The following is a 24,587-nucleotide window of genomic DNA, read 5'->3' as shown; positions in this document are numbered from 1 at the left end:
AAGTTCACAACTCAGGCTTGGTGACTCTTCCTGAGGTATTCCAGGAGCAGTTTCCACTTATCAGGTTGTTTTTTAAAGGGCCGCCCACCCTTTTGATTTACAGTGTCAGATTTTTCTGCATATCTGGGGAGTTCAGGGAGTATACAGGGACTTCAGTTGCACCTGCAGTTTGAGCAGGATTGCAAAGGTCGATCAGTTTACTCACAGGCTGATTCTACACTCATTGTGGATTCTGATTTTTTTTTTTTTTTTAGCACTGAATTCACCTGCTAGAAATTTGCATATTATTGGATCTACATTCTGCGGGACTTATCAAGGTTTCGCAGGGCATGTAAGATGGAACTCTTCTGCCAGGCTTTTAATTAATCCAGCGGATATCCTTGAAAGTCGCTTCCCGCGGCATTTCACCATTATGGTGTTATGTTAGCCATCAGTCACATGCTGTTTACTGCCCATGTCTGTAAGACTGTTTACTGTGCTGCTCCTGTTTTGTAATGTCGGTTTTTATGGTATCGTTTTAACTCTGTTGTTTTATTGTTGTAGGCCCCCCCTGAGCCCACTTGCGAGATAGGGTGGGATATAAATCTAAAAATTAAATTAAATTGAAAATTTTGCTCCTCACCTATTTCTGGAGTTTTAACTCTACACTTGCACTGGTTTCTAGACTTACGGCTTTATATCCGAATCTGCAGAAACCCCCTGTTCAGAAGTACTCTTGTAAAGTCAGGGTGAAACTGCTTTCGGTGCCAATTCGAGAAAATGAATGTAAACGACTTCAGAAAATCCAAAGCGAGACAGAAGTGATGGCGGTATGCAATGTAGATGAACACTTCTAAATGCACACCGAGAGAGAATCTTCTGCTCAGTGTAGAATCCGCCACAGAGTGACCCAGCTTGTGCTTTAGATATTGCATCTCCAAATACAACATGTGTTTAATTCCTCTCTAGCTTTGGAGGCTCATTTCCAGACTCTGGGAGAAGTGACACAAGAAGCCACACACATGAAGAAAACGAGGGGCGCTACACCACGCACATCCTTTAGCAAAGTTTGAAAGAATTGATCAAATATCCAGAAAATAAGACAGGATCTGAAATCCCAGAAGCAAAAGTGAAGCTCGCAGAAGGAATTTTTGCCTTCTTCTCCTCCTTTGGTGGAGGAGAGCCAGTTTGGTGTAGTGGTTAAGTGTGCGGACACTTACCTGGGAGAACCGGGTTTGATTCCCCACTCCTCCACTTGCAGCTGCTGGAATGGCCTTGGGTTAGCCATAACTCTGACAGAGGTTGTCCTTGAAAGGGCAGCTTTTGTGAAATCTCTCTCCGCCCCACCCACCTCACAGGGTGTCTGTTGTGGAGGGAGAAGATATAGGAGATTGTAAGCCGCTCTGAGTCTCTCATTCAGAGAGAAGGGCGGGGTATAAATCTGCAATTCTTCTTCTTTCTGACCCCCCCACCCTTCACACACCCCGAAAAGCCACTCCTGAAGGTCGGGGAGGAACCATGTGGCTGTAGCCTGGAGGGGAATGTGTGTATGATTCCCTAACCAGAAGAAGACACTTTTGAAGAAGAAATGGCAGAGAATCCCCCCCCCCCCCCGTTTGGCTTGCAGAAGTTTGAATCCAGCCCAGGAGAACAGAGTCCAGGCTAAAGTAAAACTCAACCCCGCACAAGCATGCATCGTCTTTACCATGTTGCTTTGAAGCTTTCTGCTGCTCCCAAGATGCTGAAGAGCAGGCTCCCAAATAGCAAACATTTCCTTGTCAGTTTACTCCCTCCTGTCATATTTTAAGAAGTATTTCTAACTACTGGATTGCAAATAGATCCAGGTGGGCAGCTGGGTTGGTCTGAAGCAACAGAACAAAGTAGGAGTCCAGTAGAATCTTGAAGATCAACAAAATGTTATTAAGAATGTAAGCTTTCGTATGCATTCATACTTCTTCGGACAATGGAATGGGGTACATCGAGCTGGTGGGCAGTGGTTAAGAATACGAAGTGGTACAAAGTTAGTATCCAGTGGCAAAATAGTGAAATTAACAAACTGAAAGAACATTTGGTCCGGATGGCATTTGTGTGGGAAATCGATAAAATGTGTCAGAACGGGAGAATGATGGTGAGAGTGTCACAAGGCAATAAATGGAGTCTGTTAATTGCTCTATTGCTTGCAAGTCCGGGTTAAACAGAGGACAATGTCTTTCTCAGAGATGTTTATGATGCATGTTACATGTTAAAAAGTCAATTAGGTGGACGGGGACACTTAATATATATGTAGCTCTGCTTGCTGTACCCCATTCCATTGTCTGAAGAAGTCTGCACACATATGAAAGCTGACATTCCGAATAAAACTTTTGTTGGTCTTAAAGGTACTACTGGACTCCTATGTTGTTCTACCGGATCGCAAAGATGTCTGTCTCCTAAGAAGATTTTTCTGCGAGTCAGGACTCCTCCAAGAGTTCTAATAATACAATACTACAAATAATATTCTTTATGGTCCATCTCCTGCAATGTACACCAGGATTATTTTTTTAAAAAAATTAGCAAGTGAGTTTCCCACCCAATAGTACTCACAGTTTTGAGAGCCCCGGAAGAGAAAGATGATCAGGCGTCTGAAGGATAAATATCTTCCCTGCACCTCCTGCCTTCTTCCTAAGTATTATGTCGTACTACCCAGGAGTGGGCAGAGATCTCACCTTTCCTGACGAACTGGTTTAGTACGGAAATTTTGTGTTGGCACAATAACTGCATAATCAGATTAACTCATCTTTTTGGCACGGAGCTCCGCATGCAGGCAGATACTACCAGTTCTCTTCACTGCTGAGGGGCGCGCACTGAGTCAGCTGTCCAGGGATCTACCGTGTTTTAGCCTACAAGCAGTTGTTGATAGTGCAGTCTCTTTGCCAAAATTAATGCTCCATCAGTGGGTTTAATGGAATTGGCAAAACCAACAGTTGTCGTGCTCAATTGCACAGGAGCTATGGAGCAAAAAACCTCTATTTTCTCCATTGGCTGAGGCTCCTCCCTTAGGGAGGAAGTGGGTAAGGCAGAGCTTGTTTTCCTAGCCTCTCTCAATCACACAGCAGAGATACTGAGACAAGTCTCTCTCCCTTCTATTGGCTGAGGCTCCTCCCTCCCCTGTCCCCTGGAGAAGGAAAGAGCTCATTACAGCAAATGACATTCAACCATACAAACCAGAATACCTTGATCTTCTCTACTTATAAATTTTTAATATTTTCCTTCAGTTGTGGGGTTTTTTTTCTATTTACTAACACTTTTTTATTTCTCTTTTTTTCTACCTTACTTTTCTTTTACTGTGCTAGTCGTAATTGCACCTAATTATAATTACCAGATAGTAAATTTTGGAATAACCTGTAATGGTTTGCATAGAGAATATTTAGGCAGTTAAGAATTCATAGCAATGCATAATTAATAGCTTAATGATAATATGGGTTCAATTAGATTAACTGTGTCTTGATACAAGAATTATTGTCTTAATCTTAATTTTGTTTTCATCTTGACCTCTCTCCTTGCATAGGTCTACATATCTAGATACATCTATGGTCTACATATCTAGATACATCTAAGGTCTACATATCTAGATACATCTTTATAACTTACTTGATATTTTATTGTATGCATGTAAGTATTTATGCTTGTTTACAACCTGATTCCATAAGTTTAATTAATTGTATATGAATACAGTTCCCTGGATCCTATGGGAGAAATACAAAGAAAGCTCCTTTAAGACCAACAAGTGCTAACGTTTTAAATTGCACATATATATAATTGTGTTTGTGTCCTTTATACAGTTTATATCTCTGCTACCTAGTCTTAAATAGGTACACACATAGCCTGTCCCAGCAAGGTCTCATTTATGTCAGATCCAGCCCTCATAACAAATGAGTTCGACACCCTTATGAATCTAGAGTGATATTGTTGAAAACTTTGTATTGACTTTTGCTATTGTCTTTAATTAAATTTACTGTGATTATTTTGCCTTCTATGGTCTCTCTTGTTTTGCTGCTGCAACTTCAAGCAGTGGTTTCCCCTTAGTGCTTATCTCTTGACCATCTGGCAACTAGCAACCCTAGCTGAATCTCATTTCTCTAGGATGCGTGGGCCTAGTTGGGCCTGGGACCATGCACACACGGAGAGAAGGCTTATATCTCTGTGCCATTTTTCTGACCAGAAATGGTCAATGGAGGGCGCTATTTGTTTCATTAGGGACTCTGTGCATACTGATCCAATCCATGCTTCCCTAACAGGACAAATAGCATCCTGGAACCATTTCAAATCAAGAAAAGAGAATGGAAGGGAGTGGCGGGGCATGGCTCAGTGGTAGAGCCTCTGCTCAGAGCGTAGAAGGTCCCAGGTTCAATCCTTGGCATCTCCAGTTAACAGGAACAAGTGGTCGGTGACGTGAAAGACCTCTGCCTGAGACCCTGGAGTGCCACTGCCAGTCTGAGTAGACAATACTGATCTCGATGGACCAGTGGTCTAATTCAGTGTAAGATAACTTCATGCATGTGACCAATACTCCCTCTAAACTGTGGAGTCTTGTGATCCAAAATTCTGCTTTTGCGAGCTAGTGGATTAAAGTTTTGAGCTACTGCATAAATTAGTTTGCTCTGGGGCCATTTTTCCTGAGCTAAGGCAAAAATTTGTGAGCCAGTTTGAAAAACTGTGAGCTAGCTCACACTAACTCAGTTTAGAGGAAATGCTGCATGTGACATAAATATCCTCCTTCCATATCCTGTGGGCCAGAATTGCATCTTCCATGTTTAGAAACAGAGTTCTCAGTGTGAGAATCACAATGCACATTTGATTGAAAGTCCTCATGATGGACCAGAGCATGATTCAAGGTCTTCACAACATGAAGGTGGCTCACAGCAGCAAAGTTCATTCATGATCTTGAGCCAACCACGGTCTCTCAGCCAAACAGACCTCACAGGGGTGTTGTGAGGAGAAAACTGGGAAGGGAGAACCATGCCTGCTACTCTGAGCCCCTTGGAAGGAGGATGAGATAAGAACATACGAGAAGCCATGTTGGATCAGACCTTGGAAGGTGAGATAAGAACATAAGAGAAGCCATTTTGGATCAGATCTTGGAAGGTAAGATAAGAACATAAGAGAAGCCATGTTGGATCAGATTTTGGAAGGTGAGATAAGAACATAAAAGAAGCCATGTTGGATCAGACCTTGGAAGGTGCGATAAGAACATAAGAGAAGCCATGCTGGATCAGACCTTGAAAGGTGAGATAAGAACATAAGAGAAGCCATTTTGGATCAGATCTTGGAAGGTAAGATAAGAACATAAGAGAAGCCATGTTGGATCAGATTTTGGAAGGTGAGATAAGAACATAAAAGAAGCCATGTTGGATCAGACCTTGGAAGGTGCGATAAGAACATAAGAGAAGCCATGTTGGATCAGACCTTGGAAGGTGAGATAAGAACATAAGAGAAGCCATGTTGGATCAGACCTTGGAAGGTGAGATAAAAACATAAGAGAAGCCATGTTGGATCAGACCTTGGAAGGTGAGATAAGAACATAAGAGAAGCCATGTTGGATCAGACCTTGGAAGGTGAGATAAGAACATAAGAGAAGCCATGTTGGATCAGACCTTGGAAGGCGAGATAAAAACATAAGAGAAGCCATGTTGGATCAGACCTTGGAAGGTGAGATAAGAACATAAGAGAAGCCATGTTGGATCAGACCTTGGAAGGTGAGATAAGAACATAAGAGAAGCCATGCTGGATCAGACCTTGAAAGGTGAGATAAGAACATAAGAGAAGCCATGCTGGATCAGACCTTGAAAGGTGAGATAAGAACATAAGAGAAGCCATGTTGGATCAGACCTTGGAGTTAAGAACATAAGAGAAGCCATGTTGGATCAGACTTTGGAAGGTGAGATAAGAACATAAGAGAAGCCATGCTGGATCAGACCTTGGAAGGTGAGATAAGAACATAAGAGAAGCCATGTTGGATCAGACCAATGGTCCATCCAGTCCAACACTCTGTGTCGCCCAGTGGCCAAAAAACCAGATATCAGGTCTACCAGTCCAGCCGAGATACTAGAAGCCCTCCCACTGCTGCCCCTTCCAAGCACCAAGAATACAGAGCATCACTGCCCCAGACAGAGAGTTCCATCAATACCCTGGTCTACACTGTAGACTTTGGTCTACACTGGGAAGAAAAGTATGTGTGTATGGACAGAGATAAACAGATATCTCCCTCCCCCCCGGCCTCCCATGATATCCCACAATTGGAGTGCATGAAAGGGGAATTTGAAGTGATAATGGTCTCCCTTACTCACCCTAGGCACGTACAAAATGGCCATGAGAGCCAAGCACTGGCTCATTATTGCTTCCCACCTTCCCTCTAATGATCTGTCTAAATTCACAGAAGCTGCATTGCTGACAGAAACCTACCTCACAGGGTTGTTGCTGTGAATATAACATAGAGAACAAGGGATCAATGTTGTAAGCCACTTTGGTTTACACTGGGAAGAAATGTGTGTGTGGGGGGTGGACAGTGTCATCAAAGTCACAACTGACTTATGGTGACCCCATAGGGCTTCGAGGCAAGAGATGTTCAGAGGTGATCTATCACAACCTGGCTATGGTATTGCTTGAAGGTCTCCCATCCAAATTCTAGTCAGGGCTGACCCTGCTTTTCTTCTGAGATTAACAGGTTGCTTACCTGTAACTGATGATCTTTGAGTGTAGTCACACACATGGGTTTGATGCCTACGCTTGAAATTGACCTCGGAGAACTTCAAGAGCTAGCCTTGTGTGGGACTGCACAGAGATTGCAAAGAAAACCTAATGATAATCCGGCTAGCCTGGACTATCCAGGTTAAAGCGAAAAGTAGGGTGTAATTACCTAAACAGACACTACAAGTAGAAAATTGGCTGGCACATCAGGAAAATCACAATACATCACAATTTTTGGCAAATAAACAGCTTCAGCACTGTAGATCACGCCATATTTTGAGTTTAAAAAAGGTAAAGATAGTCCCCTGTGTAAGCACGGGGTCATTGCCAACTCATGGGGGGATGTCACATCAGGATGTTTTCTTGGCAGACTTTTACAAGGTGGTTTGCCTTTGCCTTCCCCAGTCAGAAGATCATAATTTGGGATTGAATCAAATTCTTTCAAAAGATCCTACCTTAAGACATGTGGCATAACAAACCGTGGGAAATCTTTGTATTTAGCAAAGCTACAAGCCGTTCCATTCTACTTAATATAAAGCATTATCAACAAAACTTTCAAGCACTTGGGGACTTGCTAGCTGACATCCTTCAAAAAAATCCATATTATAGAGAGCTATTATTCTTGTAATCTGAATATTCTTGATTGTTATTGATTATTGTTTAGTTACTTTGATTATACACGTTACAACATGTAAACTTAGATACTTTTGAAGCGATTCATGTTATTTTCTGCAGTTGTGAACAGAAAATTCAATCAAAACTTTAAGTCCGGGGGGGGGGGGGGGGGATTCTATTTTTACAATTTTTGGTCCTGTACTGTGGGAGACAAAAACAATTTTCTGTAGTTTGATGTATCACATTTTTTATCTGAATGAAACAAAACACATCGACAGCATCTATTTATTACATATGTTTTATTTGTGAAGGGTTTTTCTTTTTTGGAATGTCTGCATATCCTTCCCACTTGCCATTAAACAATATTAATTTAAGACATTATTAGGGAGACCTCGTTATCGCTAAAAATATTCATAGCAGCGGCTTTCAAAAGTTTCTTTTTTTAATTAAATCAAGTCATTGCACTTGGTCATTTTATTGCTACAGCAAAAAAAAAAAGGCCATTCAATAATCAATACATTTGATTTAACCGATTGTCTTCTATTCATGTGCTATACACATAAGGGGCAGATACAGCATCAGCTTTCCAGCAACTTATCAGTTTTTTTTTAACCGTACATTCCAGATCACAGAGAAAACTTTCTTTCATTATGTTCAGTTAGCCGCTTTGCATAATCAGGACTAAGGTAAAGAGTCAACTAGTTGGCATCAAAAAGAAACTGAGTTCCCCACTCATCTAAAATAGCACGGTCTGATGCTTTTTGCTTTATTTTCGATGCAGCGGAATAACGGAAGAATAAGTATCAGATTACAGTTTACAAAAAGGGATGGATCTGTGCAATAGCTTAATCACCCAGAGATACGTGTCGTTATTATTGAAATTACTAAAAATGTAAACTGGCAGAAGCAGTCAACCCTTATGGAACTGTCTCGTTCGATTTGCAAACTTAGCTGAGTCCCGGCATGGCAACACAATCCCAAGGATCATGATTTTCTACATACTCTTAAGTTTCATTTTTCAAGTTGCAGATTTTTATTCATGATTTGTGGCAGATAACTCCAGATCCAGGCTTGCAAATGAGTAACAAGTCAGCATTCTTGCCAAACCAGGGGAGAAAAGAAGGGCAACTGAGTATACTTTTCTGCCATTCATATTCTGTTGAGATGGAAGCAAGAGGCCTATACAAAACGGCATGATGTACAGAACTTAGGCATTCATTCTAAATTTGGCCAACTTAAAAAACCACCTATAAAATATTGCTTTGCTTTTCTCTATACTATTTAATGATAGCAACAAGGGAGGGACAAGAGGATGAGGTTTATATATTATAGAAATTGGGTTGAATGCACAGTTTCAGCTATCTGCACATTTTCAGTGGCTCCCCTCCACAGGGAATAAGTGGAGGGCAGTGGAGTCAGAGAACTATTCGCACTGCATGCAACACCTTCCAAAAAAGCTCTATTATTTCTGAAGTCCTTTGTGATACTATGGTGTATGTAATACTTACAACTGGGCTGCACTTAACAGCAAATGATATTCAACGAGTGGACATCCGTGCAATCATACATGGAAACTGTGCATATATGGGCCAGCTGCAGAAAATTCCAAGAGCCATCAGCAAGGTGTTCCTCTCCCTCTTGTCTTTCCTGACTCTGGGCCACCTGAGAAGCAATGGGCACACTTCTTCCCTTCAGTCCTCCTGGACCACTGTGGGAATTCCCAAGCAACAGATCCAGGCCAGTCTACAGAAGGGTAGGAGGGAAGGACGAGGGACCGTACAGAAGACTGCTCAATGAATACCATAAATGCAACCCTGGTTTCATCACTGTGGTCTCTGCATAATTCTACAAATTCATCTGCCAAGTAGACAATAGATGTGGACTCTGGGCTGAACAGCATGCACAGGACTACTTTGCCCAGTTCTGTCTCCACATTAGTTAATGCCTGAAAAGAGGTACAAGACCACATCTTGAATTCACGTATTTCCTCTACTGGAATGCAGCTGAGGATTCCAGAGCTCCAATGGAGTGAACATGAGTCTGTAGGGGATGCAATCTCTGAGTTTGTAATGTAAAAATCAGATCCAAAATATGGATTAAACTGAAACCCAGCATCCCTTAAGAACAGATTGAAAGATGGCCTTTCGAATTCTTTATTTCTTTGTCGATAAAACTGTCTGAGCCGTGCAAGGTTGGACTTTTGTTAGCAGGTTGAGGAAATTAGGTTGGCGATATTACACTGGTTAACACAGAAAGGTCAACTTTAGGCAAACTCAGTCCCAAGACTACTTTGTCCTGTGCAATTTCAAAGAGCATAATTCAAAGCATGCCTGGAAGCACATAATTTACTAACCGTGTGTGCAGAGGTCATGAATTTTTTAAAAATAATTGTTGTGAGCAACCACAGAGAGCATGTGGGCAGAATTGAGAAGACTTTAGTATTAACCTGGCTGGAACAAGCAACAGCTTTCCACTGGACCAGTGGTGTTCTAGAAGGTGGAGATATATCCACTCGTGCGCCTTTAAGGACATTTTTGGATTCCCTCTGAGCAATGATCCATTTACAATTTAACGGTTCACGGAAAGTAGTAACAGATGAACTTTAATGAAGGTATTAGGTCACCCAACATTACTAAAATATAAATAATCAAAAACATTTGTGGTTGAATGTCTTTTTGTGGTGACCTTCAAGGATGTCTTTCCAAGTGGGGGCACAGGAGTTTCAGAAGTAGGTTTCCTAGCTTCTATCAAAACGTTCTGCACGGCTTCATGAAAAATATCAGTGAGGTGTAAATGAGATATGGTGGGAACCTTCTACTGAGGAAAAGCTCCAGCTCTGGCAACCAGAACAACTAAGAACGAGACAGGGATGAATCAGGGTTGTCTGGACCACTGCGGTGCTACAAGAATGTGGCAGATTTCTGCATGATTTGTACTGTTTGACTTTTGCACAGGACTACCGTTTACAAAGGAACAGGAGCGAACGCTTGGAATTTCAGCATCTCCCAGGGCTGCAATTGTACAGATTTTTCAAAATTTTGTACTGAAGACAGTCACGAAGAGGTCTCTCTGTGGGAAACCCCGTACCTTAAATAATAGGACATAGTTCTGTGATCCCCTATAACTGATGTATTTAAATTCGTCTGCTAAGGTGCTGTACAGGCCTGAAGTATGGAGGACTTAGGAGAGTGGTCTTGTGGGGAATGCCCCTATTCCAATTTTTGGGTGCTTCATGGCAGATAAGTAGGTTTCCCCCATCCTGATGCGTTTAAATAGAACACAGCAGTTGTGTTGCCTATGTTAAAAATGAAATCAACTTATTGTGCAGACCCATGATGGAGAAGCCTTCAACAACTGCTAGCTGGTAAAGCCCTTTCCCAGAGGGCAAATTTTAGGCAGAAGGCCTTGTTACTTCTGCACACGAGGTGATGAACAGCTTCAAAGACCCCTTTGCCAAAACAGGCAAGCCAGAGAGCGATGAAAGTCTTCATTTTTAGGTCATTTTTTCCTCAGCACCCAGAGCATTTTTAAAAAGGGCTCTTTGAGCAACAGCAGGAACGGGAGAATGAAGATGAAATTTAGGGTATTCTGTCATCTTTTATCACTCTCCCCTCCCCCACCCACCTTTTTTGAAATAAGCAAAATCTGAAACTCTACTTTTGTAGCGGCAAAGAGGACCACGGGAAAAAGAGCCTTCCTTCCTTCCTCACGTGACCCAGAGGGACAGGAAAAACAGTTGAAGAGGGAGTTGAGCCGCCTCACATTCTGTTAAATTCTGGAACCTTCCGCAACTGGCAGGCGCTTGTGCAGTTTCCATACGGATTGTGCCGAGATCAGGACGAGGAACTCTTCTGCGACTTCTTGAATGCTGCAACAGCCTTGTGATGCCGCTTTTATTTTAAGATTGTATTTAGTTGTCATCAGAAGACTGGAAGCCAGGACCGTTTTTGTTGACATATGAGCATTTCTTTTTTTCCGTACTGGGATTTCTACCAGAAAAAGTCACTAGAGTCCTTAGTGTTTTATTATGAATTACAAGAAGTATATAAAATTATGAGCTTCAAGGATGTTTGGATGCCGTACGCTGTGATATCTAGGCACATCAGGTTGAACGATAAGATCTTTGCAATATTATGCCTGGATTTCCTCGTGGTTTTGCATTTTCCTCTTCCTATGGCATTTTCGGTGGTTCCATCTTAAGTCTCTCTAATGAATCATATAGTGCAAGTGACAATGTTCTTCTCGTTTAGGGTTAGGGGTGAGTTGGGGCGGGGCGGGGCGGGAATTGCTTTGCATTGGCAACTCAGCTGCAGCATAGCACCAATTTCCCAATATCACCCTGAAGTACAAAACAGTATATTATTAATACTCTCACTGCAGACAGGCACAACAGTGTAACCCCTGGATAGGAATGCAAAAAAATTAAAAAATATATATATACAAACATCATCTTCCCTTCTGCGTGGCGGGAAAAAAGTAGTGACTATAACTGGCTGCAGGGCTATACCGTCTGCCTTCCGATAAGACTATTTTACAGATTATTTTTGCAAAGATATATCACCTTATAGTACAGCTCTATTAAAAATTAGACTACAGGTATCGATAAAAATTTATTAAGAACCCCCCCGTCCCGTCCCTGCCCTTGCCCCTCTCCTTTTTATACAGATTCAGTAGTATTTTCAAGCAAACCAAGAGAAAAGAAAGGTCTGCGATTCCAGCACAGTTAAGATATAAGGCCTCTCCTATATTGGCAAGAAACAAAACAAACAAAAAGTAATCCGTTTTCTTCTCTTAGCTCACTGAATATGTGATTTATATATCCATTTTTTCGTTGTTGTTTTTTTAAAAAATGGAATGCTAGCATTCATTGGTTTGAAGTAGGAAGATCAACTTCGTTCCGAGTTCCTGACATGTGAAGGATGAATAGTCCACGGTGCCCTTCATGTCGTCAAGACGGCTTTCTTGAGCTTTTCTATTTCTGCCTGTGGATAACAGCAGGCCATTAAATAAAACAATGCCGACTTCAGCGCCTGCATTTTTTTTTTACTCCCACTCACTTAAAAACGTTTCTGTTTGCAAAGCAAGTCGGTTTTGATATTCAATAGTACTTAACGTATGCTACGACAATTCAGTCCAGAAGTTAATTATTCCTGAGACAGTATAACCCCAGGGGTGGCCAAACTTACTTAAAGTAAGAGCCACATAGAATGGATGCCTGAGAGCCACAAGACATGAACATCAGAGGGAGGGAGGGAGGGAGGGAGGGAGGGAGGGAGGGAGGGAGGGAGGGAGGGAGGGAGGAAGGAAGGAAGGAAGGAAGGAAGGAAGGAAGGAAGGAAGGAAGGAAGGAAGGAAGGAAGGAAGGAAGGAAGGAAGGAAGGAAGGAAGGAAGGAAGGAAGGAAGGAAGGAAGGAAGGAAGGAAGGAAGGAAGGAAGGAAGGAGGGAGAGGTGGAAACTTTAAATGCATTTCCCTAGCTGCCAACTGGCTTGACTTGCAGAAGTGATTTAAAGAGACAGCTGCCTTCTGCAAGTCTGCCGACAGGGGAATGGGGGCTTCAAGAGTCACACAATGTGTGTGAAAGAGCCACATGTGGCTCCCGAGCCACAGTTTGCCACTCCTGGTATAACCCGTCTGCTGCCAATGCTTAACCCTTTCCATCTGTGGGATCTTTACTGTTTCCTTAGCAGTATGAGTATTTATATTTGGGTGAATGCAAAGAATTCCCTGGGGAGGGGGAAAAGCAATAACTGCCTAGGAAATCCTGAACTCAGCGTGCTCCCTTTCAGGATACTATAAACTACACACAGGGGTGTCGAACTCATTTGTTATGAGGGCCTGATCTGACATAAATGTGATCTTGTTGGGCTGGGCCATGTGTCATAAAATGTAATGCCAGGTAGCAGAGATATAAGCTACATAAAGGACACAAACAAACACACTCAGCCTAATCTACCTCACTGGCTTGCTGAGCCTCAGCCAACAGAAGGAAGAGAGGTTTGGCTCAGTAACTCTACTGTGCAATTGAGAGAGCCTGGCAAAGTTAACTCTCCTTCCCCCACTTCCTCCCCAAGCGAGGAGCTTTTGCTCTGTAGCTCCTGTGCGATTGAGCAAGCCTGGCAAAGCAAGCTGTGACGCAGAAGGAAGCAAGAGAGAGGGAGAAGGAAACAGACGCCGGTGAGTTGCTTGCGGGCCTGATAGGAGCCCTCCAGGGGCCAGATTTGGCCCCCAGGCTGCATGTTTGACACCCCTGCTCTAGGGAACTGAGCAACCCAACTTCCCCTCTTTAAGCGAGCCTCCTGACCTGACCTGGATGATTCAGCCTAGCCCAGTCTCACTAGATCTCAGCAGCTTAGCAAGGTTGGCCGTGGGTAGTCTTTGGATGGGAGACCACCAAGGAAGTCCAGGGCTGCTGTGCAATGGCAAACTTCCTCTGTTAATTCCTTGCCTTGAAAATCCTCTGGGGTCACCATAAGCCAGCTGTGACTTGAGAGCGCTTTCCACCGCCAAACTGACTTCCTACAGCTGCCCTTTCAACATCTGGAGGACAACGAGCACACTCGATTCTCATCAGGGCACCTGGGGAGGCCGCTGATCTCCCCTTAATAAAGCATTGTTCTGCCTGGTCTGGGAGCTCCCCTGAGCATGCAGACACGGCAACCTAGCCTGTGACTGCTCCTTTTGGGGCAGGCAGCCAACCACAAAGACCGCTGGTTGAGAAGACGATGGTTGATCTGTGACATCGCAGAACACCACAGTCATGGACGTACTCTGGCAGCCAATTACGGTTGCGAACTCCTGCTTGGGAAATACCTGGATATTTTGGGGGGTGGAACCTGAGGAGGTGGGGTTTGGAGAATTTCAGTGGGAGTATAATGTCATAGAATGGGGGTGGCCAAACTGTGGCTCAGGAGCCAAACGTGGCTCTTTCACACATATTGTGTGGCTCTTGAAGACTCCACTGCCCTGTTGTCCAGCGGCTTGGAGAATGCATTTAAAGTTAAAGTTGCTTTAACCGGAGAGCCAGTTTGGTGCAGTGGTTAAGTGTGCGGAGTCTTATCTGGGAGAACCGGGTTTGATTCCCCACTCCTCCACTTGCAGCTGCTGGAATGGCCTTGGGTCTCGCAAGAGTTGTCCTAAGAAAGGGCAGCTGCTGTAAGAGCTCTCTCAGCCCCGCCAACCCCACAGGGTGTCTGTTGTGGGGGAGGAAGGTAAAGGAGATTGTGAGCCGCTCTGGGTCTCTGATTCAGAGAGAGGACGGGGTATAAATCTGCAGTCTTCTTCTTCTCCTCCTCCACCTCTATTCGCTTTGCTTCCTTCCTTCCTCCCTGCCTGTCTTGCGGCTCTCAAACGTCTGACGTTTATTCTATGCGGCTATCGCATTAAGCTAGTTTGGCCACCCCTGCCATAGAATCTACCCTCCAAACCCCCCTCCCCCTCAGGGGAACTCCAAGCATCTCTGTCATACGGAGCTGTAATCCCAGCAGATCTCCACCCCCGCACTTGGAAGTTGGAAACCCTACAGTCCAATAAATAGGTAGTTCAAAGGGTGATTGACTTTACTTTTGGTCAATAGTCTAGTACGCAGGTGTGAGATGAGAGAGCAGACTTTCATTCAGCATTATAGGAGACATGGAAACCTTGTGAACCCGGTTGCTGCTCTAGCATGCAGATTAAGTGGGTTTCGTGGGTTTTGTCCCTGATAAATGGGAAGGGATGGTGTCTCAGTGGTAGAGCATCTGCTTGGTAAGCAGAAGGTCTCAGGTTCAATCCCTGGCATCTCCAACTAAAAAGGGTCCAGGGAAATAGGTATGAAAAACCTCAGCTTGAGACCCTGGAGAGCTGCTGCCAGTCTGAGTAGACAATACTGACTTTGATGGACCCAGGGTCTGATTCAGTATAAGGCAGCTTCATATGTGAGTGCTGGTCTGGAAAGCTTCCTCATGAGTAAATCCAGGGCTTTTTGTGAGCAGGAATGCACAGGGACGCAGTTCTGGCTGGCTTTGTGTCAGGGGGTGCGACCTACTATGCAAACGAGTTCCTGCTGGGCTTTTTCTACAAAAAAAGCCTTGAGTAAATCCATATGTGGGAAGCCAGAGCCCAGAGGCAATACTTTTGCCCTGTGGACATGGACCTCTTCTGTTCTTTCCTTTACCCTGCCATTTTATCCTCTCCCCAATTGTGAACATAGCTGTCTCACTATTTTGAAGGGACCCCTTGCCCTGAAATTGTGTGCTCTGTTTTTCACAAGGGTCAGCTCTGTTAGCTCCTCGGAGTGGTGAAGGAGGTGGTTTAAAAAGACTTTTTGTTGTTGCTATCGTTGCAAATCTCCGTGATGGAAGATTGCATATACAAGCTTACATACACGAGGTATCAAATACAACCCCCTCATTTTGCTGGAGGTGTGCACATGGAGCCGTCCATGTTAGCAAAATAACCGAGTAACATTTCATACTGTCTGCTTAACAACGAAATAGCTCATGGTTTTAGGCTACTGTGTGTCTTCATGCATCTTACTCTTCCCGCATTACCTCTAGGTTATTTCGCATCTGCTTCTCTTCCTCCAGGTCTTTTTTCAATCTTTCCAGTTCTTTCCTTTAAAAATTAAAAAAGGCAGACCTAGTTAATAAATGTCATGTGGAAGGAAAATAACCCATCGTATGCAAGCTACATTTGGATTGCGGGGGGGGGGGGGGGGAGAAGTGGGGACAGAAAAGTCACATGAAGGTGATTTGAGATAAACGTTTTTACCCGTGGGATTGTCTTGGAGGGAGATGGAAATAGCTTTCCGAGCCCCTTTCTCCTCCACCTCCCCAAACCGTAAGACAACTTATATACATCCATTTCACACAACACGTTCGTTATGCATGTGAACAGCTGGAAACATGCCCAGATGCACACAAACTATGCACACACACAACAAATCAGTCTAGCAGTCGCAGGCACGCCTAGCAGCAATTCTGTTGTCACGACGACTTATTTTTCTAGTCTACAGATGGCTGGAAAGTAGTATTACGCGAGCGTAGCTGGATTTCAAAAAGCAACTAAAACCGGAGAATTAGAAACAACCAGGGTTTTTATTGAGCAAGAACGCACAGGAACACAGTCCCGGCTGGCCTGGTGTCAGGGGGTGTGGCCTAATATGCAAATGAGTCCCTGCCGGGCTTTTCCTACAAAACACCTTGTGAAACGACGGTGCTGTCAGGGGGTGTGGCCTAATATGCAAATGAGTTCCCGCTGGGCTTTTCTCTACAAAACGCCTTGTAAGACAACGGTGCTGTCAGGGGGTGTGGCCTAATATGCAAATGAGTTCCCGCTGGGCTTTTCTCTACAAAACGCCTTGTGAGACAACGGTGCTGTCAGGGGGTGTGGCCTAATATGCAAATGAGTTCCTAACAGCCCCGGAAACAACCTTACAATTCAAACTGGAACTGGATCCTGTGAATTTAGGGGGCAGTATTTGTGAATTTCATGCGTTGTGCAGGGGGTTGGACTAGATGACCCTGGAGGTCCCTTCCAACTCTATGATTCTATGGGTTAACATCTTTAAACCAAAGCGCTGTGATAATGCCCTGCGAAAGCCTCCACAGTTCTGCAGGGCCTGCAAAACGGCACTCTTCCACCATGTATTTTCATGACGACGACACCTGCAGCAACGGCTTCGGCCCATAAAAGCATTACCAATGGTCTACCTCATCATGCTATGGTGATCCTAGGACCTCTTAGAATGGCTACCACCGTTAGAACTTGACTGCTGTCTGAAACCATGATACTAGCACACGTAGATGTTTTAGAAATTGTTTTTATGTTTATGTTTTTATTGTTGTTCTATTTTATTTGGTCACGCTACTGCGACTGTGTGACCTTAATTTGTGAGACGCCCTGAGCCTGCCTTCAACGGGGAGGGCGGGAAATAAATCCAATGAATAAATAAATAAATGTTGACTCACCACTGATGATGTCAACCCACTGCCTGTCTTTTTTCTTTGTGTTTTAACAATTTATTGATATCATATGGTTATACAACTTAGTTATTTCTTAATTATCTCAATATTAGTCCGTATGACATTTCAATCCCCCCTCCCTCCAATGTTGTATTTTAACAATTCATTAATAACCTACGGTTACGATGTTTAGTTATATCTTTTCTATCCCTAACCCATATGATATTTTCACTCTCCCCTCCCTCCGTTATTAGACTTACCCCGAAGTTATATATTTAAATCCAAATATAAAGGTATCCCAAACCCATCAAAACACACTGTCCTTTTCTTCTCATTCATATTAAAAGATTGCCCAATGTCTTTTTACGTTCCATTCTAACTCTATATATTTTTTAAATTTCTTCCACTCCTTTTTAAACACTTCCAGATCATAGTCTCTCAAAGTTCTTGTTAATTTATCCATCTCGCTCCACGATAAAACTTTCACAATCCAGTCCCATTTCTCTGGTATTTTTTCTTGTTTCCACAGCTGCGCAACCCACTGCCTGTCTTTTAAAGGTATAACGCACAGACCCCCGTTCAAAGCTTGGGTAAGACAGCAGGAACAGAACTTACCCGTGTTCTTTCTTCAGTGATTCTACAATGGTCAAAAGCTCAAAAATCTGAGCCTTGAGCTCTTCTACGGAAGGCTTTTCCCCTTCATCTGCTTCCTGTTTAAGTTTTGGTTCCCCGGCAGAATGACCGACTCCAACACAGGTTGGCGATGAAGACAGGCGTGTCGAAGTAAATATGGATGGCTGAAAGAGGGAAAGGGGGAGGGGGTTAGGGCAAAAACACACCACGCAAACACTGGACGTAGCAGTGGTACAAGTTTGTTCGATGAAAGTCTCAAAGGAAGTACACAATCTGATATTAACCCAGACCGTTCCCTGGAAGGTCAGATGCTGAAGCTGAAGCTCAAATGCTTTGGCCACCCAATGAGAAGGGAGCACTCCCTGGAGAAGACCCTGATGCTGGGAAAGACAGAAGGCAAAAGGAGAAGGGGACGGCAAAAGAGGAGATGGCTGGACAGCGTTACTGATGTGACTAACATGAAATCAACCCAGACTGTTCTCTGGAAGGTCAGATGCTGAAGCTGAAGCTCAAATACTTTGGCCACCAAATGAGAAGGGAGCATTCACTGGAGAAGACCCAGATGCTGGGCAAGACAGAAGGCAAAAGAAGAAGGGGACGGCAAAAGATGAGATGGCTGGACAGCGTTACTGATGTAACAAACACGAATTTGAGCAGACTTTGGAGGATGGTGGAAGACAGGAGGGCCTGGCGTGACTTTGTCCATGGGGTCGCAAAGAGTTGGACTCGACTGTGCGACTGAACAACAACAACATACTGATTACTACCTCTAGAAATATTAAGTATTAATAGCGTGGCCGATATAAGTCTGGAATCTCCCAGTGGTCTCATCCTGCAGTTTGCCACTGGCAACACATTCTTAAATATTTGATTGATTGATTTAAAACATTTCTATGCTGTCTTTTCGCTCGAGTAGGCGGCCTAAGATGGTGAAAGTCAAAAGATTAAACTATTTAAAACTCTGCCAAGCGGCCGGCACCCAACCAGCGTGTACAGAGCTTAAAAATATTTCTAATTGTCCACAGGAAGTTGACTGCATTAAGAGGTCAAGACTCCCTGGAAAGGACAATCGTGCTAGGAAAAGAGGAAGGCCCGACATGAGATGGATGGACAGAGAGCCAGTTTGGTGTAGTGGTTAAGTGTGCGGACTCTTATCTGGGAGAACCGGGTTTGATTCCCCACTCCTCCACTTGCACCTGCTGGAATGGCCTTGGGTCAGCCATAGCTCTGGCAGAGGTTGTCCTTGAAAGGGCAGCTGCTGTGAGAGCCCTCTCCAGCCCCACCCACCTCACAGGGTGTCTGTTGTGGGGGAGGAAGGGAAAGGAGATTGTGAGCCGCTCTGAGACTCTTCGGAGTGGAGGGTGGGATATAAATCCAATATCTTCATCTACCTCACAGGGTGTCTGCTGTGGGAGAGGAAGGGAAAGGAGATTGTGAGCCGCTCTGAGACTCTTCGGAGTGGAGGGCGGGATATAAATCCAATATCTTCATCTACCTCACAGGGTGTCTGTTGTGGGGGAGGAAGGGAAAGGAGATTGTGAGCTGCTGTGAGACTCTTTGGAGTGGAGGGCGGGATATAAATCCAATATCTTCATCTACCTCACAGGATGTCTGTTGTGGGGGAGGAAGGGAAAGGAGATTGTGAGCCACTCTGAGACTCTTCGGAGTGGAGGGTGGGATATAAATCCAATATCTTCATCTACCTCACAGGGTGTCTGCTGTGGGGGAGGAAGGGAAAGGAGATTGTGAGCCGCTCTGAGACTCTTCGGAGTGGAGGGCGGGATATAAATCCAATATCTTCATCTACCTCACAGGGTGTCTGTTGTGGGAGAGGAAGGGAAAGGAGATTGTGAGCTGCTGTGAGACTCTTTGGAGTGGAGGGCGGGATATAAATCCAATATCTTCATCTACCTCACAGGGTGTCTGTTGTGGGGGAGGAAGGTAAAGGAGATTGTGAGCCGCTCTGAGACTCTTTGGAGTGGAGGGCGGGATATAAATCCAATATCTTCTATCGAAGAGTCAGGGTCCTCAGTTTGTATGGCTTTTAATGACAGGACGTTCTCAAGATAATTCATTCACAGGGTTCCCATAAGTCAGAAGTGACTTGATGGCACTTCTCTCTCTCTCTCACACACACACACACACACAGAGGTGGCTATAACTGGCTTTTCTCCAGTGAAAAGGGAAGTATTAATAATAATAATAATAATAATAATATTTTATTTATATCCCGCCCTCCCCGCCGAAGCAGGGCGGCTTACAACATATAAAAATTACAACATAAAATTACAATTTGCAATATAAAAACCTCAGTACCAATACGGCACATAGTTCTTGAAATAAAACCATCATAATTAAAACCATCATTTACAATTTAAATTAACATTTGCGGTGCTACATATCAGATGCTTTCCTCAGTAGGTTTGGTGTCTGGATATAATAAATTATGTCTACAGCAGGTCTACATTAAGTCTACATTTAAGCAAAGGACATTTGAAAAAGAGTAGTCTTGCAGGCCCTGTGGAATTGGTCCAGACTCCGCAGGGCCCGCACTTCATCCGGTAGTCGGTTCCACCAGTATTGAAGAAGTACTCTCGAGTATTGAAAAGTGCTGGGGATCATGGGACCTGTATGCAAAAAAGGCGCGTAGGATGTGAGCTGTAGTAAACAGGGACATTGGGTGGATCGACTTTAAGAGCCAGCAAGACCCAATCCACTTTCTAGAAGACCTCTACCTCCTTCTAGTGGTTGCAGAAGGAAAAGCAATTTGAAAAGTCCTCTTTTTTTATGGGTGTCTTCACAGCACTCACACACACTAGGACTTTGATCAGACAGGGTCTTTCCTCACTGGGGTAAAAAGGGGGATGCCCACAGCATCTCTGCATTTATAGCATTGGAGAAAGTCCAGAGAAGGGCAACTAGAATGATTAAAGGGCTGGAGCACTTTCCCTATGAAGAAAGGTTGAAACGCTTGGGACTCTTTAGCTTGGAGAAACGTCGACTGCGGGGTGACATGATAGAGGTTTACAAGATAATGCATGGGATGGAGAAGGTAGAGAAAGAAGTACTTTTCTCCCTTTCTCACAATACAAGAACTCGTGGGCATCCGATGAAATTGCTGAGCAGACAGATTAAAACGGATAAAAGGAAGTACTTCTTCACCCAAAGGGTGATTAACATGTGGAATTCACTGCCACAGGAGGTGGTGGCGGCCACAAGTATAGCCACCTTCAAGAAGGGTTTAGATAAAAATATGGAGCACAGGTCCATCAGTGGCTATTAGCCACAGTGTATGTGTGTATATAAAATTTTTTGCCACTGTGTGACACAGAGTGTTGGACTTGATGGGCCGTTGGCCTGATCCAACATGGCTTCTCTTATGTTCTTATGTCTTGTTATCTTATCATACATGTACAGACACAACACTGTTCTTAACAGCAGCCAATACTAAAACCCCTGTTACATGAAACATGAACAATGTTCGCATCGTACCTTTTTAACATCGAATGGCTTTAGTTTGGCACTTTCTTCCTCCTCTTTATGTACCTTCACGTTTTTTTCTATGCTTGAATTTTGAGGTGTCTAGAAGGAGGGAAAAGCTACATAGTTTTTAAGGGATGGAAAACAGTGTTCTCTGAACAGCACTTCTGCCGCCTAGGAGCAGATTCAGGGGTAGAATTCTAGCAGGAGCTCCTTTGCATATTAGGCCACGCCCCCTGATGTAGCCAATCCTCCAAGAGCTTACAAAAAACAGCCTTGTAAGCTCTTGGAGGATTGGCTAAATCAGGGGTGTGTGGCCTAATATGCAAAGCAGAAGAAGAAGAAGAAGAAGATATTGGATTTATATCCCGCCCTCCACTCCAAAGAGTCTCAGAGCGGCTCACAATCCCCTTTACCTTCCTCCCCCACAACAGACACCCTGTGAGGTGGATGGGGCTGGAGAGGGCTCTCACAGCAGCTGCCCTTTCAAGGACAACCTCTGCCAGGGCTATGGCTGACCCAAGGCCATTCCAGCAGCTGCGAGTGGAGGAGTGGGGAATCAAACCCGGTTCTCCCAGATAAGAGTCCGCACACTTAACCACTACACCAAACTGGCTCAAAGCAGCTCCTGCTAGAATTCCACACCTGAGCAGATTTATTTTAAAAACTATAACTGCGAAGCTCTTTATTCATTAGACCTTTTTAAAACAACCTCCTAGACTGAAAGTCTCAAAGGAAGTACACAATCTGATATTTAAGGGGACCCCCATACTGATTACTACCTCTAGAAAAGATCAAATATTAATAGGGTGGCCAATGTAAGTCTGAAATCTCCCAGTAGTCTCATTCTGCAGTTTGCTATTGGCAACATAGCCTTAAATATTTATTTGATTTATTTATTTAAAACATTTCTATGCTGCCTTTCCGCTCAAGTAGGCGGCCTAAGATGGTGAATGTAAAAACATTAAAATATTTAAAATATTTTAAAAATTAAAGCAACCTTGATAGTAAGGAATAAGTTACATTTAAATGGAAGCCAGTCCCATTAGCGTAAATGGAACCAATACCCACACGTTTGCTTAGGATTAGTGTTCCCTCTAAGCTGAGTTAGCGTGAGCTAGCTCACAGATTTTTAGCCTCCAGCTCACCCATTTCTGTCTTAGCTCAGGAAGGATGACCCCAGAGCACACTAATTGATACAGCAGCTCACCACTTTAATGCCAGTAGCTCACAAAGTAGAATTTTTGCTCACAAGACCCTGTAGTTTAGAGAGAACATTGCTTAGGATCCCAACCAAATTCCAGTTCCAATGGAAAACTCCTTTGACGCAAACAATGCCACTGTTTTCAATTTTTAAAAGAAAAGGTAGTCCCCTGTGCGAGCACCAGCCGTTTCCGACTCTGAGGTGACGCTGTTTTCACAATGTTTTCTTGGCAGACTTTTTGTTATGGGGTGGTTTGCCATTGCCTTCCCCAGTCATCTACAGTTCCTCCCAGCAAGCTGGGTACTCATTTTACCCACCTCGGAAGGTTGGAAAGCTGAGTCAACCTTGAGCTGACTACCTGAGCTGGGGACAGCGGCGGGGACAGACTAGCGAAGAGAATGAGTTGATCCTTTATATAAGACTGCATACGGTGGCTTCGTGAAAGGAATTTTGGTAGTGAGAGAGCGGACAACGGTTGTGAAACCACCATAAAGGTCAAGATTGGGTGAGTGCTCTCCAGGTGGCACCTGAAGATCTCCTGCCACTACAAATGATCCAAGTGACCAAGATCAGTTCCCCTGAAGAAAATGGCTGTTTTGGAGGATGGGTTCTTTGGCATTATATCATTCTGAGGTCCCTCCCCTCCCTAAACTCTGCCCTCCCAGTTTGAGAGACAGTGTGTTGTAGTGGTTAAGTGCGCGGACTCTTATCTGGGAGAACCGGGTTTGATTCCCCACTCCTCCACTTGCACCTGCTGGGATGGCCTTGGGTCAGTCATAGCTCTCGTAGGAGTTGTCGTTGAAAGGGCAGCTGCTGTGAGAGCCCTCTCAGCCCCATCCCACCTCACAGAGTGTCTGTTGTGTGTGGGGGGAGATTGTGAGCCGCTTTGAGACTCTGAGTGGAGGGCGGGGGATAAATTTTGAAGCATAGTGACTCTGGTATCCTTTGGTGGTCTCTCTTCCTGCTTAGCTTTTGAGATCTGGTGAGATCAGGCTAGCCTGGGCTATGGCTTGTCCTTAGTCAGCTGCTGACTAGCTATATGAACCTAAGTGCTTTAAATTTTGGTACTATAAGCCAGGGGTCCTCAACCCCCGGGCCATGGACCAGTACCGGGCTGTGGCCTATCCTTAACCGGGCCAGTCAGCCTTGCCCCTCCCGCAGCCCTGCACAGCCTCACCACCCCCCACCCATGGTGCCTCTCCCTCCCCCACGGCACCTCCTCCCCACTCTGTTTTTACAATATTAAGGCTGGGGAAGGAGCCGTGAAGCGCCTTCCGGGCTTTGTAAAGGCCAAACCCCCCCCCCTCGCCAATCACCTGATAGGCGGGGAAACTGCAGCAGCAGTGACCAGCGGCCGCTGAAAAAGCCGCACTGCCCCTGTCTCCTTCCCACTTCCTTTCCCCACCCAGGAAGGAAGTGGGAAGGAGGCAAGGGCAGTGTGGCTTTTTCAACAGCCACTGGCTGCTGTTGCCGTGGTGTCACATGCTTTTCCCATCGATCAGCTGGGGCCGATCCCTGGGGCCAAAAAGGTTGGGGACCACTGTTATAAGCCACTTTTGAGGGGCTTTTCGTGGAAAAGTGGCATTTAATAGAAACAAGTGGCAAATGAAGATACGGACAATAGACTGGGCACATTGTTACAAAACATTTCTCACAAGGAAACGAGTCCACGGTCTGTATACTCACAGAATTATTGCCGTTGAAGCGAGCAGGCAACCTTCTGCCAGGCATCTTTGGCCTATTTGCTGTGGGATGTGATAAATTATCTGAGGTAGCTATTATGTCATCAAAACTTAAAAGATCTGGAAGAAAGAAAGAGAAAGAGCAAAAACCAGAGGCTCAAAGGGCTTTCATGAGGAAAACGGTAAGACTTTGAGATTTTGTTAACCAAGACGGCAACGATAAAAACCTTTCTGCACGTTATGAGGTTTCTATAATGCTGTGGAAAATGAACATCAGCATCTATTGCTTATTAATAACCTTAAAAGGGATTCCATGCTTGGATGT

At 44.3% G+C, this 24,587-nt stretch overlaps 1 protein-coding gene across 1 annotated transcript in view; it reads right to left on the bottom strand.

The window, feature by feature from the left end:
* Positions 1–7,602: 7,602 nt before the first annotated feature.
* The window catches only part of CD2AP (CD2 associated protein), a 160,809-nt gene continuing 143,824 nt past the window's right edge, over positions 7,603–24,587 (bottom strand). Inside the window, exons 14-18 of the mRNA XM_060231337.1 lie at positions 24,267–24,382; positions 21,389–21,478; positions 17,879–18,060; positions 15,851–15,914; positions 7,603–12,302 (exon numbers count right to left, since the gene is read on the bottom strand). Of these exons, the coding sequence (XP_060087320.1) occupies positions 12,261–12,302; positions 15,851–15,914; positions 17,879–18,060; positions 21,389–21,478; positions 24,267–24,382 (494 nt within the window). The 3' untranslated portion in view covers positions 7,603–12,260. The remainder of the gene's footprint in view (positions 12,303–15,850; positions 15,915–17,878; positions 18,061–21,388; positions 21,479–24,266; positions 24,383–24,587) is intronic.

The sequence above is a fragment of the Heteronotia binoei genome, chromosome 1 (genome assembly GCF_032191835.1).
Source record: "Heteronotia binoei isolate CCM8104 ecotype False Entrance Well chromosome 1, APGP_CSIRO_Hbin_v1, whole genome shotgun sequence".
Lineage (NCBI taxonomy): Eukaryota > Metazoa > Chordata > Lepidosauria > Squamata > Gekkonidae > Heteronotia > Heteronotia binoei.
Note: the sequence above shows the minus strand (reverse complement) of the source record. Positions and strands in the feature narration are given on the sequence as shown.